At 34.9% G+C, this 16,921-nt stretch overlaps 1 protein-coding gene across 1 annotated transcript in view; it reads right to left on the bottom strand.

The window, feature by feature from the left end:
- Positions 1 to 2,371: 2,371 nt before the first annotated feature.
- Positions 2,372 to 16,921, bottom strand: part of ITGA1 (integrin subunit alpha 1) — a 165,985-nt gene continuing 151,435 nt past the window's right edge. Inside the window, exons 23-29 of the mRNA XM_060142938.1 lie at positions 16,334 to 16,436; positions 13,144 to 13,257; positions 11,235 to 11,339; positions 10,969 to 11,073; positions 9,862 to 9,954; positions 7,574 to 7,690; positions 2,372 to 2,618 (exon numbers count right to left, since the gene is read on the bottom strand). Of these exons, the coding sequence (XP_059998921.1) occupies positions 2,574 to 2,618; positions 7,574 to 7,690; positions 9,862 to 9,954; positions 10,969 to 11,073; positions 11,235 to 11,339; positions 13,144 to 13,257; positions 16,334 to 16,436 (682 nt within the window). The 3' untranslated portion in view covers positions 2,372 to 2,573. The remainder of the gene's footprint in view (positions 2,619 to 7,573; positions 7,691 to 9,861; positions 9,955 to 10,968; positions 11,074 to 11,234; positions 11,340 to 13,143; positions 13,258 to 16,333; positions 16,437 to 16,921) is intronic.

Raw genomic sequence — 16,921 nt, 5'->3', positions numbered from 1 at the left:
GAATAAGCTCATAAATTGTCTTAAATATCACTTTTCTTATTAAACGTTTTAAAATAAAATAATAGAGTTTAGTATATTTCTTAATCATTGTCTCTGTTTTAGGATATCTGTACAAAGCTAATCTGGGACATCTGTTGACTTATTAATTTAGTCAAAATAATAATTATACACTTATGATTTTTAGATAGTTACATAAATGTATGCTAAAGTTAAATATTAATGAAAGTGAAAACTATATGCAAAGTGGATGAATCAAACTTTTCTTGTGGTGTCGCTTTTGTGTGTTTATTTCTTGTAAACTCTGTTATTTGGTGTTGAGGTATTTTTTCTCCAATTTGTGTCCATGCATGCATGCGTGTGTGTGTGCATGTGTGTTTCTACACACACACGCACAGATGCACAGACACATACATACATAAACCTCAACAAATCACAATATTAAGGAAATAGGATATCTGGCTCATTTAATATTCTACTTAAAAAACAGGAATGAATTATGGTAAAAACTGTGCTGAGCTTATAAGCAGCTATTTGATTTGGCCAAACAGCTCTTACTCTCTTTTCTAAAATGTTAAAAATGCCATCTTTTCTATTTTTCCCCTTTACGTTAACAACATGTTTAGTTGAAATGTGCATACTCCTGGTTCAGTAAATACTTTGCCTAGGAGTCAGAGGACAAGTGTGAATTTTTAAAAATTTTATCTATTAGATTTATTTCTAAGAATGTGCTGAGCCTGGATCAGAGCTGCTGAGCAGGTTGTGCACCGGAGTTGTGTACCATGGTGACTGAATATGAGAGACCTGAGTTTTGTTGGGCAAAGAAAGAACAGGTGGAAAGAATGATTTTGGAAGCTGGAGATAGACAGCAGGAATGAAGAAAATTCTAAAACTGGACACTTCTGAGCAACCACAGGCCAGGAAGAGGATGCCAAATCTCTGGAAAAACTTAGCCTTTCTTCTAGCTACTGAGGACCTCAGCACTCCCCAGGTGCATGTCTTTGACCATCAGGATCTCAGATGTAGATGTAGAGAGCCATGAGGTAGGCTGCCTCTGAGTCCACAGATAATTCCCTGGAAATTAGTTTTTAAAAATTAAATGTATGGCATTCAATTTCTCCATTGATTTGCTGCTTTCTGAGAAAAGTAGAGCCCAGGACTTTCCAGATAAGTACAGGTTCTGATCTTGTGATGGTCAATCGGGTGGAGAGATAGAGTTGCAGAAGTATCAGAAAATTTTACAGCAGTAGTTCACATGTACATTCATTCATTGTTCTTTCCCTAAGAAATGGAACAACCTAGGAGCTTATGCTACAGTAGAGTCCGATGCACCACGGTGATTACTTCAAGAACAAAGAAGCTCATACAAAGGTGTGATGTCTTTCTGTTGGTGCGAGGTTTCAAACTTGAAATTCTTTAAAATACATTTCCGAAGATCCATTTAAACATTCATATGCCACACTCAAAAAGCAGTGGCTTGTTGGTAAAATGCAATACTGAAATGGAATACTGCTTTTTCATAAAAAGAAGAACCACGTTGGGAAAATTAAATATCTTTTAAAATATTAAAAATAAACATACTCTCACAGCTTGAGGGTTTGAATGAACCATGTACCAAGGAGTTGAGACAATTCCTACTTTGGGTTACATCCTGGGACCCCCTCACGTTCAAAAGATGACCAGCATTTCTGTGGCATCCATCTACATTGTCAGTTCCATTCAGAAACCATTTTAGCATATCCCACACACAACGTGACTTTTCATGACAAATCACTGTTATGCCACATAAAACTGCTGTGCTTTTTCAGTATAAAAGAGTTTTGAGTTTTAGAGTTCAATACCAAAACTAGGCGTGTTCTGTAAAAGCTTAAATTAATCCCTTCAGTGCACTTGCTTTTAAACAAGTCTATCTTGATTTTCTACCCTAGATAGAATTTCAGCTCAATTGTACTATTTTTCAAACACTTTGGAAAGAAAACTTTCCCAGTATAGAACCCAACACAAAGATGCTGAATATATTCTCTGTGATTTAATTCTATTTTCAGTCCATATTGTATATAGACTCCATCTGGGAAATTTTTCTCATTTAAATGGGGGGAAGTGATCTTTTTCAGGTAAAATTCGTTTCTTGACATTTACAAATATTGACCATCATGCTGAATGTGGATATCCATCAGGAATCAATGGAAAAAGCTTAATTTATATTATTTTGAAAGTAAATGTTTCAATGATCATAAAAATCTTTTTATGTATTTCTTAAATACTTGGAATGGTGATTTAATATATAAACATATTTGTACAGGTTACTTTTCATCTTCAAAACACTTTGTAATTTTGCTTAAATACTCAACAAAAATGAGTAATTATTTAAAAATATTTTTCAACATTTTATAAAATAAAGCTTTAATGTATTGTTTTTGGATCTTGCTTGATCTGTCATTTTCTAAATGATTAATCCCTGATGGATTATGTAGAGTTATGTGACTATGTCTTTAATTGTATTTATAAATTTCTTGTCACATATTTGAGGCAAACCTGAGGATAGATCATTGAATAATTATTTCTTCTAAAATATTTCATTTCTCCATTTTCTTCTTTAGTGGTCTTTTGAAGAACCCAATCTGTTGAGAAAATACCAAACATAATACAATTAGTTATTTGAATTTAAGTAATAAATACTAATCTCAGATAAAATTTAGTTTAGTAAAATGTTAGCAATTGTGGGCATACAAATAATATAATCAAGAGGTATTTTTTTCATTGATCTATTAAATAATACTGAATGTCCAGAAATGTCATTTATCAAATTACTATTTCATTTTTAACTTTTTTGTAAATTAAATATATCATGTCTCCTAGTAAAAACTAGTATATGTAGCAAACTAACTTAAAGGGTTTTGGAAAAATATTTTGGGAGACATACAAACTGCAGTTAGCTGGCACTGTCTCTACTTTGCCATCATCTTTCTTTTTCAGGGATGTGGCAGAGAAATTTCCATCAAGTAACTGATTGTCATAAATTGAGGTAATTATTGCTGATGGTGAATCTCGTAGGTACACTATGGCTAAGGGGTTGGGGAGGATTTCTGAGTTTTCTGGATTAACTTTAAATGTGTTAGCACATCTGTCTATATAGGCTTGACATAAAGAGTCTCTTGAAAACACCCTGTATCATTTGGATATGAAAATGAAGTCACTGAACATATGAAATATTTCACGTAGTGGTGAATGTGGGTCCCTTTTCATTATGCTTTGTGATATGGGGCATCATAAAAATTACAAGTGCTTTATTATTTCCAATTAAAGAGTTTAATAAAAATAAGGATAGGAGCTAGAAGGTACCTTTGCAATATTCTAATCAAAAATGGATATTTAAAAAAAAGAAATTTAAAAAAGGGTCCTAGAGAAGTATTCTCTTTTTAAATCTGTATTTGTTTGTTTTTTTTAATTTGAGAGTGGATTATAATAGTTCAAGCAAAGACAGTGAGTTAATTCTTTGAAAGTGTGGTACTTTCATGTCATTTAAATCATGAAGTTAGGGTAAATTATGCAAGGGAATTATATATTAAAAAATAGTTATATTGAACAATTGAGGGCTTCGAGGGCATAAATGGTCAAACATATGCAGTTTTAAATTAGAGAAATTTTACTCAGGGCTTTATGTCTTTCTCCATGCCAGGATCTAGTTGGTGGTAGACGTCACAGAAAAGGTGACAACACAACAAATGAACATGAAGAAACGATAAATGTGTCTCCCTTAGAATGCCAGTTCTCCTGCATGTATCAAGCCTTTTCCTTTGAGCCAACTACAAAAGTTCTGGATTCACAAACCATTAAGCCCTTTAACTTGTACCTGCATGTTCTGAAAATAAATCAGACAAGCCTTTTACAAAAGCAAGTGGTGAATCATGACTTTTCTCTTTCCTGCCTCGCCCAGTTCCTGACCTTTTCTTCTTCTTCCTCAAGTCTTTTTGCTTCTTTTCAACCTTCCTTTGCTTTCACATGTTAAATGCTTTATTTTAAAGCTTAACTTCTGTTATCTGAACTTTTCCACCCAACTGATTCTATTAACATTGGGTTTTCAGTGGAAGTTGGGTGATTAGAGTGGAGATTAGGAAAATACAGTTTATAGCTTCAAACTGAACAGGGCCAATACTAGCCAACATTTGCAACAAGTTAAGTTTGTTTTGAGCACCCAGACTTTCTTGGTAGCTTTCTCTTTCCTTCTTTTTCTTTTTGTATTTACTTAATGATCTTATTTGTGTCCCCCTAGTTCAAAACCCTGTGGCAAAGGTCTGATTAAACAGTCCTTGGCAGAAATACACACTCAATGACTTTAATATAGAATAAATGTTGAATGAAACATATAAATGTTAATGTTAATATAAATTAATATAAATTAATTTATTTATATTATATGTGAATATAAATAAATATAAATTAACATATAAAAGACTAATAGGTGGCAGTGCTATTCCCCATCCACACTCCCTAAGGATATGCATATTGCATGAGGAACAAAGCTTTGGGATTAGTAAATAAATCATCAAGGGTGGATCAGACATCAGTATGAGATCAAGTAAAGACAGGAACGATCTGATTTCTCGGGGATCCTCTGTGGACCGAGTCTCATTCTATCCTATTGGCTATATTGACTTGACTGGGCATCTCCCTTAGTGTGTGGTACCATATTTCAGGACATGTTTCCCAACCTATTTAAACCTGTGTCCTCTACAAGCCTTCTCCCTTCAACATCAAGTATATTAAGCACCTACTAAGATTTTGTCAAGCTTTAATCTCTGCTATGCATGCTACGAAGGTAAAGCTATAAAGACTGTGCCTTTTGAAATGGAATTCCAGCTCTAGGAGGAAGCTTTAGCCTGTTCCCTGCACAAAGTCTCAGACTGAGAATTTTGATGAACTTCCAGACTGGTGGGATTTGGAAGAAGAAGGAAGAAAGGATAGTTCTGAGGTTTCTGCTCCATATCTAGTTAGTCTAAAAAGATGCCTGGGGGGCTTCCCTGGTGGCGCAGTGGTTGAGAGTCCGCCTGCCGATGCAGGGGACACGGGTTCGTGCCCCGGTCCGGGAAGATCCCACACGCCATGGAGCGGCTGGGTCCGTGAGCTATGGCCGCTGAGGCTGCACGTCCGGAGCCTGTGCTCCGCAACAGGAGAGGCCACAACAGTGAGAGGCCCGCGTACCGCAAAAATAGATGCCTGGGGATGAGAGTAGCTCTTCTGAGCCTACCGCAGACCAAATTCTTCAGGGAGGTTGGAGCAGGGCCAATTAATCTTTTCAGTATAATGGAGCTGTTGAAAGTCTGAATCCAACCAGGGGTTCTCACTCCAGTACCAAATATTTTTATACATTTCAGAGAGTTTATGACCCTCTTAAACAAAACCCAATTCCTGGAGCTCCAGAGTGAAGAGCCTTGCCTCATAGCCTGCAGCGGTGGGACATATTGGATAAGGGGTAGGCTTTGCAGATAGAGCATTGCTTGAACACAGTCCCTTGCTAGCTGGTAACTCTTGGGAGAGTTACTCTCTGTTTGCTTCAGTGTCCCCAAGGGTAAAATGTAGTTAAAATACTTAGTTGAAGAGGTTGTAAGGAAAACAGAGTGAATAGAAGCAAGAGAGAACATAGAGTGGGGGGGCTAATAGTGTTGACACAAAAGTGAAATGCCCAGATTCAGAGCTTTACTTTGAAACTGACAAACCATGTGGCCTTGGGAAACATATTTAACTTTTCTATTTTTCAGCTCCCTAGCTTGCAAAATGAGGTCCATAATAGTGTCTTCCTCATAGGGTTGACGTTAGTATCTAAGTGGAAAAGCTTAAAACAGTTCCTGGTATATAGTAAACACTCAGTAAGTGCTAGTTCCCCTCCCTTCTACTGTGGAATCACCGTTCTCATTGCTGGAGCTCCCAGTGATGTGTCTGCTGAACTAACTACACCTACTGGTCAGGACAGGCCAAAGGCTGTTAAATGGTCTTTCTTTGGGCTTAAAAAGAAGATCTAAGAAGCAATCAGAATGTGTCATCAAAACATCTCCTGGATGGAAGAATGTGTTTGTTTTTATACTTATGCTTTTTCAGACTGATGACCAAAAAACAGGTGGCTGAAACTTATTTGTTAGTTTTAAAAAGAGGTATACAACTAGAGAGACTATCCAAATAGTCAGCTCTGGCTTTCCTCTTCTCTTGGCAGCGGTGTCCTGAAACTATACGAGCAAGTGCTGTGCTTAGAAGACCATACTGAAAGAAACCAACAGTAAAATCTTCTATTACAGGTGCATATGAACAAAGAAACCACATTCTGCATTTCAAGCACAACCTTGACACCACTAAGCCGGGCCTTGGGTACCACAGTGTGGCAAAGCCAGGTATTACAGACAGAGCACGGATACCCTGTAAAGTAGGAGGAAGAGCTGGAGGTTTGAGATGGTGGAGAATTCTGTCCTGGAGACTTTGCTGGAGAAAAGCAATGGATTCTATTTACTGAACTAAATGCTCCTGATATACATGGCTTTGTTCATCTTCTCTGAGAGTAACCCCCCCAAAGAGGAAGTTAAGTCATTATAACTAATGTTAGTCAGAATGGATAGGAACAGTTGGTAATTTGGTGGGAGAGAAATTTGTTATTTAAACTATTTGATTAAAAGATAATTCTGTTGCTCAGGCATCAGAAAAATGAATATGTAACCGCAATCTGTAGTTTTAACATAGCTTAGCTTTTAAACAAGACGATAAGTAAAATATAGGGTGATATATGGTAGAATAAATGCCAATTTGATATTTAACTAGAAAAATATTAAATTCAACTTTTTATGAGATTTTATGCTCTATTAAATTTATCCTAAAAGCTATCATTTCAGTTCTGCTTAATTTGAAAAAGATACAGCTAAGTGTTTGAAAAATTTTGCATATCTCAGTTTAAGCAAAACATCTATGTAAATATAGAGATTGACCCGACAGAAAATAGATGGTTACTCAGTTTTACAGGAGGATTTGAAACAGGAGTCTATGCAACTATAAGATTTCCGTTTCATCGACTAATTGAATAAATCTCTCATTTCTCACTCAGGCATGAGACTATTGCATAAAATGTGGTATTTTTATATAGTAAAGAAGCATATACTTTTTAAGATACATAGAGATATGTGATTAGGATAGGGCTTATCTTAACCATAATTCTGCTGCTATATATTCTTAAATTGACATAGGAATTCATTCTTGTTTTTTCTATAAAAGAGAGTTTTCATTCTTCTGTTTATAAAAGTAATGCATACTTAATTTAAAATTTCCAGTGTTATAGACAAATGAAGATCCCCTATAATCCTAACCTCTAGAGAGATCTTCCATAATTTCTGGATATGTCTAGTTTTTTTCTTGTACAAAAATGGGATCAAGTTGTGCACAATGTATGAGATATGCATTTTTCTTTTTAATTTTGTCTTGGTTATCATTTCAATTGCTGTGTGATACTATATTTCACAGCATGGATAAATCACAATTTGTTTCACCAATATGCTGTTGACAACTGAAGTAGAAAAGTCAAAGGAACTTCGGTTCTTACCTTCCACAGTGCTAATATGAGCAGCATTAATAGCAATAATCCAGCAAAAGCACTCAACAGGATAACCCATAATGGCACTCTGCCTGGTAGCCCATCTTTGGATATTTGAATAGCAAGCTGAAAATTATTAAACATGATTGTTAACATTGATAAACATCTATTAGAACTCCCAGTACACTGAGTTCTTTCAGGCTATGATTTTCTACCAAACAGTGTACTTAATCTCATTACTACATACAGAGAAAACAATGAGTTCATACTTTAAAATGCCCTTCATCTATTCTAAATCTCTAACCATGTCATATTCATTATTACCAAAACAATTTTATAATTTTATCCTTCAGAAATTTATACATGAAGAGTAAACTATCTATGAATCAGAATTCTCAATGGTAGAGGTGAATTTAACTCAGGGAGAACCAACAGTATTATATGTTTTAAAGATTTATTAGTAGCCGTTAGTGCATCATCACAATAGCATAAGTTGGGGCTGGAACGTTGTCACAGGTTATTGACATATAAACCTGAGTAGGTCTTCTAATTCTAATTGTAACTTTAATTCTAATTCTAATGTGCTTTATTTTTTGTTTACAAATTGAGGTATAATTTTCATATAGTAAGATGCACAAATCTCAAATGTACAGATAAATGAATTCATGTGTACATCGCCCCAGTGTGTTTTTTAATTATACCACACTGTCTATTCCAGCTGACATACTCTTAGCATCTTTAAATTAGGTCTTAACTGAAGTAAATCTTGAAGGAGACAGCTTTTAGAGTTCCAGCTACTCAAGCTCTCTCAGTGTCGCACCCAAACCTCAATGAAACTTGTCTGCCCTGCATCCCATCCCTTAGGTTTCTGAGAAAAAAAAACTAAGTCAGGGTAGCTATCAATGACCAATAATAGCTCAAGGTTCTGCCTCTCCGTTTAATGGGGAACATCTCAATTCCTTAACCTAGAGGGGAAGAGTAGGGGTTAAAAAAAAAAGAAACTAACAGGGGAGATATTTGCATGCAGTGGATATTGATCCAAACCCCTCAAATGGCTCCGGGTAGGTCACTACTCATGCATCCGGAAAACAGAGCTGGCAGGAGTATAGATGTACAGAGAATCAGACCTTTGACGATAGACTTTAAACACATCTAAAACATTTCCTTGAACTTAGAGGTGCAGAAAGGGAAATCTGGATGGGATCAGTGACTTCCCCAAGATCACAGAACTACAAAATGATCATTTTTAGTGATTTTAACAATTTAAGTATAATTTGTCTTTAGGATAAAATGTAAAATAAAAAGCTCCATGAGGAATTTTAAACTAACATTTAGGGGAAATAAGGCTAACTGTAATATTTTAACAATGCATATTTAGGAATCAAATATACTCTTTTCCAGTATAATATATACTCATATTTTTTGATGCTTACTGGCGAAATTTTAGCTTCTCTACATGTGGAATAACTTTTCATTTATTGGGTTAAGTGCTCTTTATAAAGTAAGTAAACATTATATCCAGATATTCTATGTATATATTCTTTAAAGGTAAATATTTATCAGAGGTCACTGGAATTATTTAAAATAGGTACTAATTTGAAATAAAAAAATTAAAACATCAGGGTTAGGCAGCTTCCAAATAGAATTTTATGACTCATGATAGCCACATGAAATATTTAAACTCTCATGATAAAAGGGGGAATTATGCTGAAGTGCTCACATCTATAACAGGTATTCTGGCCTTACTTTATAACAGGATGAGAAAAAAACGCACACCATTTTATTTTTACCTAGGACTCCAGCGTGAATTTGTATTGGGGAATAGTACTTCATTTTTGTTTCAAATTTCCCAATGACTAAATGAAGAAATCTTTTTAAATTTTACATGTATTCCTATACAGTATAAAGACACTTTTTGTAAAGAAATTGTGTTTTCTAGTCTGTTCTTCAGATGTCAACTACATTTTATAATATTGGTTTTTAAGTAGGAAAATTACTAATGCATCATTTGTTATCAAGGTGAGAGTAAAAACATCAATTTACTGTGATAATTATAAGTAATCAAGTTAAACACGGCATGTTAATTGTAAATATCATGGTTTTTCCCAGTTTCTTACCAAGAAGAATGAGACTGAAATCACACTTGAAGTTAATCAAGTGTAATTTGAAGCAGAAAGTGTCTGTCACTTATTGAGAGCAGTGCTAGTCACTGCTTTAGGGACTATAAGCAAATATAAAACATATGTTACAAACAGAGTGAAATGCATAATGTTTTCAAAACTTGGAGTCACACTTACCTCTCTTTTTTGATTGCCAGCACTTAAAACTAGTGATGTATTTTCACTCTGAAGTTCTGCCCCTAGAGTAAGATTTAAGCTGGAAAAATGTGCCTGAAAAGCAAACAGGATTTACTACTTTCAATATATTGAGCTAATCACATTGAGAGCTAGTAATGTTTTAGTGCAATTTTTCAAACTAAAATTTTTCTGACGGATTGAAACACTGGTTTAACATCCAGATGGAACTGATGGTGTGAAATGATGACTGTGTACCCACCATTCCTCTCTGCACTCAAATTCTCACTTAGATCCTTGTTATAGAATGGGGAATTTTTCTGAATAACACAGTTTCTGTTAAGATTTATCCTTTGCAAAATAAACTCCAAACCCTGTCCTCCTTTCATGGAGCTGGATATGGAATAGCTACTCTCTGGTAATGAGGTTTACATAGGAGCCTGTTTAGGATTAAGCATGAAATTACCAATATTCAACAGTTTGTGACTTATGAAAATAGCAACTTAATATGATTAAATCTAAAAATGGAAATTTCATATAATTAACAAAATACTTCTAACAGAGAAACAAATAATATAAAATACAATGGATTAAGTTTTAAAGAGCTAGTTGTCAGATGGATCTGACTTTATTAGGGGTTAAAAATGTCCTCCAAAATAGATAGATAGATAGACAGATAGACAGATAGCTAGATAGATAGTCTGATCTAATACAATGAGTCTATAATATATGTTAGCTCTACTCTTCGTTAATGCTGTCAAGGATTGTCTCTCTATAATTCTTTGTCTCTTAACTGAGTTCTAAGGTATTAAGATAAGTGCAAACTTTGCTATTGTATAGGTGTTTATCTCTTGAAGTGTAAAGGAAAGAACAAGAGAGACTAAAAAGAAGCATATACATGAAAGGGGACCTTGGAGATAACTTAGTTACTAACAGACAGAAAATGACACCCGAATAGCTGGTTTAGTAGAGTTGGGCTTGGACCACATTTTTCCAGACTTCCAGTCTTGTGTTCTTTCTAGAGAAGCACTCTGCTTTGCTTTTATTAAGTGTTGAACAAATATGTGTTTATATTATTCAGTTATTGCAGAGAACTATACAATCACTTACTTTTATAAAAGTTGGTTTCCATAAGATAAGTGAAACATTCACTTGGCTCATGTCAGAAGGAATCAGATTACATGTGATGGTGGCAAATTTACATGCACTGCAGTCCTGTTTAAATGCCCAGAGGTATAAATTAGTATTCTTGCCTTTTGATAAAAGATAGTATATTAAAATATTCTACAACATAGTTATTTTTAGGTTGGTATTGAATTTATTCACTTGGAAAGCATGAGATAAAATTAGTACTTGTCTTGGTCATTTGAATTTACCAGAATGGTGCCTCGTTTGAGATCTTCAGATTTGGATATTATCATTTTCTTCCCAGAGTTGATACCAAAAGGATCCTGGAGGTTACTGGGTCTGCAGTTGACATTCTAAGAAATAAAAATATGTCTTTTATCAGACAACATCTGATGTCAGAGGGAAAAATGACTCGGTGCAATAATGTGAAGAAGCTGTGAATGACAGCCATTGCCATACCTGAAAGATCCATCTTCGTAAGTGTGCAACATGGAAGAAGCTATTCTGCACCAGCCATATACATGTACTATCCCCCACCCCCGATAATAATTATTGTTACCATTTTCAATTGTAATAGATAGCAGTGAGTTGTTATGGAAAAGGAAGGATGCTAGTAGAACTTACTATTACATAAGTAATACATTAATTTGTTTTCATCAAACATTAGTTTGTAGAGTCCCATAAAATAGAGAGAGAAAAAAAATTAACTCTACTGAGGAAAAAAAAAAAAGGTTAGCATCTGTTAGTCAATATGTTGGCTCATATAATGGTTTATAAAATAAACAAACCAAAAAATCCAGAGTGGGACGTTTGTCTGTAGTTATGTATTCATCCAATAATATTTCTGGAGTCCCTATACACCAGGGTAAGACACAGTGTGTGTGGGAGGGAGATGTAAGAAAGTGGCCCTATCGATGTTAAAATGCCATGTTTATAAGTTCGCTGATTCTTGGATGGTTTTTCTAGAATTAATCTAGTAAACCTTTTGCTTCCCTAGGACTCTCTACACCCTTGATAAAAGGTAATAAGGATGAAGGTTCATAAGTAGTAGGACAAGTCTAATTTTATTCTTTCTAGGTTCCCACAAACCTACTTTTTCGGATTAGAGGTAAATGCTAGAGGTTTATGTTCTCCTTGCCTTTAGGAAAACATTTAAATATTACAAGTCAACCACCACTGTTGCTATTTCTTGATTTCTGAGAATACCTTAACTTAAAATCTCTGCAAAGAAGAGACTGTCAAATGCTGAAATAATGCATGCATTAATTCAATACTTATTGTGATTTTCTATGTTTTAGATACCTAAACCATAAAAATAAACTACCATATCGACTCGTTCAATGCCATAGGTACAAAGGGGGCATGATATTGCTAACTCTTGGGATGAGTAAGTAGTATTGTACCGTTTTGGGTGCAGCTGTCTGTGCTCAGGAGCAGCGAATAAGTCTTTTTATAGGGTGGTTTGATCACTTCAAGCAAATTAAAGGTGCAACAAACTCTTCAGGCATAAGTCAACAACTAGTTATCTAAAATCTGCTCCAGTGGATTGAATAGTGAGCCCCAAAAGATATGCCCAAGTCCTAATACCTGAAACCCGTGAATATTACCTTATTGGAAAATAGGGCCCTTTGCCGATGTAACTAAATTAAGAATTTCCAGATGAGATCATTCTAAATTTAGGGCAGGCTCTATATCCACTGAAGGGTGTGCTTTAAGAAACAGAAGAGGAGAAGACACTGGAACACAGGGAAGATGGCCCTGTGAAGACAGAGATTGGAGTTATGCTGCCACAAGCCACCAGACATTAGGAGAGAGACATGGAACAAAGGGTCCCTCAGAGCCTCCAGAGGGAACCAACATTGTTGACACCTTAATTTTAGACTCTGGCCTTCAGAACTGTGAGAGAATAAATTTCTGTTGTTTTCAGCCCCCTGTTTTGGGTAATTTGTTACCACAGCAGCGGTAAGGAACTAATGCCTCTACTAAATAACTAGTGGAAGTCATTATTATTATTACTACTAGTAGTAGTAGTATAATTTTCTAAATGCCTCTCCATGTTACTTTGATAAAATCTATTTATCACAGAGAATAAAAGGCTTTAGATACAAACTGAAGAAGATAACATAATGACATAACTCCGAGGCACACATGACTTACCTCAGAAGATGACCACCCACTTGAGTACAGTACAGGAAAACCATCTGATGTCATGTTGGGGAATGAAATTGACAGCTTAAGTTCTGGCATTGGAAAATGCCCACTTTTTCTAATCTACAGGGGAAAAAAAGAAATGTAATCCTTTCTTCCTCTTTCAACAGCAGTTTTTCTGTCTTACATAGGATTTTGGTTCTTAATTGATGAATTAAGGTATGAAATATTTTGAAAGCCAAAATGAATGCAGAGGGTTTATGGCACTGTACAGAGAATTGGCATAATTAAACAAGCAAAAAATAAAGATGTTTCATGGTCAGTGGTCATATGCAGCAGCTAAAATCATATATTGGTCCTTCACCTTCCCAAAATGAGTTAATTTTTTTTGAGTCAATTTACCATGCTCATTGTACTTTTCAACACACCAGTCTTTTTGGGGGTGGAAAGGAGGGAGAACACTTACCTGATTCACTCAGAACAGGTGAGCATATTTTTGTTTGCCTCAACCCAGCTTGCTATAATTCTCTGAGCCCACAAAGTCATTTCTCACCCCAGCTAGATGGTATCTGCCACAATGGTACAGGCAAACCAGACAGCCATCTGCTTCCCTTCATAATCCTGTCCCCAGCTAGGGTTGTTGTGTCCCTGGCTGTTGGTAATCCAGTCCGAGGAGAGTCAGACTGACTCTCATTTCAATTCCCATCTCTTTTATCCACTAACCTAAAATTATCACTTCACATCACATCCTGCCATCAATGGCGATGAAGTGCATAGGGGAGGAAGTCTGGGTGAGATGAAGTTCAGCAGGAAGCTGGACTCACTGTCCAGAAGTCCTTGCCTGCTTAGGAGAAGTGCATTGAACTGGGCCAACCAGGTGCAATCCCCACCCCCTCTTCTCCAGGTCCTCAGCCGTCTCCTTGGCCCTTCTGTGCTGAATTCTTAGCCGAGCAGGGTGCTTCTTAATCTAGAGAGACAGATGCCAGGAAGTCCAACTGGCCTCGCTACCTGAGCCTTCTAGACTGAGAGCTATTCAGATCTGGAGCTGTTTTCTGTGGTTGCTGAAGATTAAATGCAACCCTTAACCCTGGAATTCTGGAGATTCCTGACCACCTGTGCCTGGTCTCTTAACCATGCTCCCTGACTCTTATCTTCTAATTGTAATATGCCCTGGGCTTGCCTGGCATGGCCTCCCGGTCTAATTCCAATTGTTTTTCAATATTTAGTCAGAAATTGGGTATTCTGTAATGCACACTTATTCTTTCTGATTAAAAACAATGTTCCTTATAGATATATTGGAAAATACTGAAAAACAGTAAGTTTCCTACAATTCTATATTGGTAACATTTTAGTGCACAAATTACCTTTTATATTTGCATATTATGTATCTTATAAAATTTGTATCATATAAAATATGAAATTTGGTGTCCCATTTGTAAAATTTATTATGTCATGGCATCTTCCCATAAATTTAGAGACTCTTTGAGAATATGATGTTTATTAGCTGCTTAATGACAACCACAACATCAATATTTATTGTTGACTGTTCCAGACACTGCTAATTTTCTCACTTGCATTATTCCCTTTAATCCCGTTAACAGCCCTATGAGGTAGATTCTCTTATTATCCCTGTTTTATCTATGAGGAAATAAGGTTAGAATGAGAATAAAGACTTCCAAGGTCACTGAGCTGGTAGAGAGCAGAATTAGGTTTTTCTTTTTCAACTCCAAAAGGTGCCCTCTCAACCATTATAATAGCTGTCTCCCCATGCCCAGGTTTTAATTTTTAAACTAATATAAATAACATTGTTAACAGTATCTCTGGGTATAAATCTGTTCATACCACCAATAATTTCCTATGGGAAATTTCTAGCAGTAGAGTTACTGGGTCTCACCTAAAAAGTGTTCTTTTTTTTTTTTTTTTTTAATTCCATTACTCCAATTTTAGATTTTACCCTGGCAAAGTAATCAGAGATACAAAAGATTTATGTTCAGGGATATTCTTAACAATATTATTTATATCGATATTATTTATAATAGTTTGAGAGTAACTGTTTCAAGTCTGGACCCTAAAAAGTGACAATTCATGGGGTTCTACAACATTCAAAGTCTTTCCCTCCCTTCCTCCCTTTCTTCTTTCCTTCCTGACTTCCTTTTTTTCTTTCCTTCCTTTCTTCCTTGTTGTTTGCTGAATTCTCTAATCCAGGAAAAGCAAATGGGACTTGAAAAACTGGGTAGCCTACATTTCAAAAATTTACCCCAGTAGTAGAGTGATTGGCATTCATACTAACTTCCTGGGTATAAGTTGCATAGGCATTTCAGCAAAGGGCACAAATAAAAACAATGAAATGTTCTTGAGAGTATTCATTTATTTCCACTTTGTAAGAGAATTCCCTTTTTTCATCGTTGCCAATTCCCAAAGAGATTGAGACCATCTTCACCTCTAATAATGCTGTATTATTTCATACTTTTGAATACAGTTTTAAATCCATTGTTTGAATTGGACTCTCTTTTACTTGCATAATATTAACTTGAGTCTGTGTCTGTAAGTAGGCAGTACCTAAAATGACAGCCTGGCTCAGCTCCATAATTACTTATTATAATGGTTAGGAAAAGTCTGTTATGAAGAGTTCAAAATTAGAAATATAATTTCTATTTAGAAATGATAGAAATATCATTAATAGAAATATCAAAAATAGAAAATATCATTTAAGGAGTCGATAGTAGGAACACCAGTAAGTTATGGTATAATACATACAAAAGGTAGCAAGGAGTAGAATAAGATACAAATTTATTTGTTGAGTAGGGAAATTATTACCAAGACAATCTGAAATAATCAATTTCTGAAATAGTCATGTTATTTTTTAAAAAGTGCTTTTCTCAGTTATACTAAAAAATGCAAATAAAGTCTACATGTTTATAGGTAGTGTCTACTTGGTTCCCTATTTTTTCTAGGAATTTATGATAATTAATTGTGTCATAAGGAAATTAGGGACTTGAGTCTTTAAAGTAGCTTAAAAGTATAATTATCAATTTCAATAAAATTATTTTAAATTAGTGAAATTATAAAGAAAAATATGCTAGGACATAGAGATTAACTGTTGAACAAACATGTCTGTATGTGTCTGTTAATACTTTTATTTAACTTATAAGCTTACAAATAACTCTTTTACAATACTAATTTAGAGGTAATTTCTTACCAAGTAGAAGATATTAATTTCATTTCCAATGTCCTCGGTAGAACTAATAATTTCAGGGACTGTCTCATTGGCCGCAATTGAAATATGGTATTCACTTGCAGAGCTTAAAAGAATTAATTGGAAAAAGAAAAGTAAAACACAACAAAGTTTAACTTTTACTTGACCTCACTCTTTTTCTTTCTTTATACCAGGTAATTCCACAAAAAGTACTTATACAGATTTCAAATCAAAGGCAAATTCTTTTACCCCGAAATCTAAAGTTAAAACTTTGAGGAGGGTGCGAAAGATTATAATTTAATTCCATAGTTACTGATGCTAAAATATGTACAGTTTTTAAAGTAAAAGTTTCATTGTTACCAAGTGAAAAGTTTTCATTAATTCACTAATATCATATACATTTAGTGAATAATCAGGCTAAAACTTGGTATTTTTAATAGTGCTGAATTTAAATAGATTTAAAAAATGTGTTACCTTTTCACAACTTAAAGTTCTATATTTACTGCTAAATTTAAAAGTTCAGTCTTTTTCATACAACTTCTCCATGTTCTTTGGATGAACTTGGTAGAATGAAATGTAACATAAACATAT

The sequence above is a fragment of the Lagenorhynchus albirostris genome, chromosome 3, assembly GCF_949774975.1.
Source record: "Lagenorhynchus albirostris chromosome 3, mLagAlb1.1, whole genome shotgun sequence".
In the NCBI taxonomy this organism is placed as follows: domain Eukaryota; kingdom Metazoa; phylum Chordata; class Mammalia; order Artiodactyla; family Delphinidae; genus Lagenorhynchus; species Lagenorhynchus albirostris.
The sequence above is the reverse complement of the archived record's forward strand: the minus strand, read 5'-3'. Positions and strand labels throughout refer to the sequence as shown.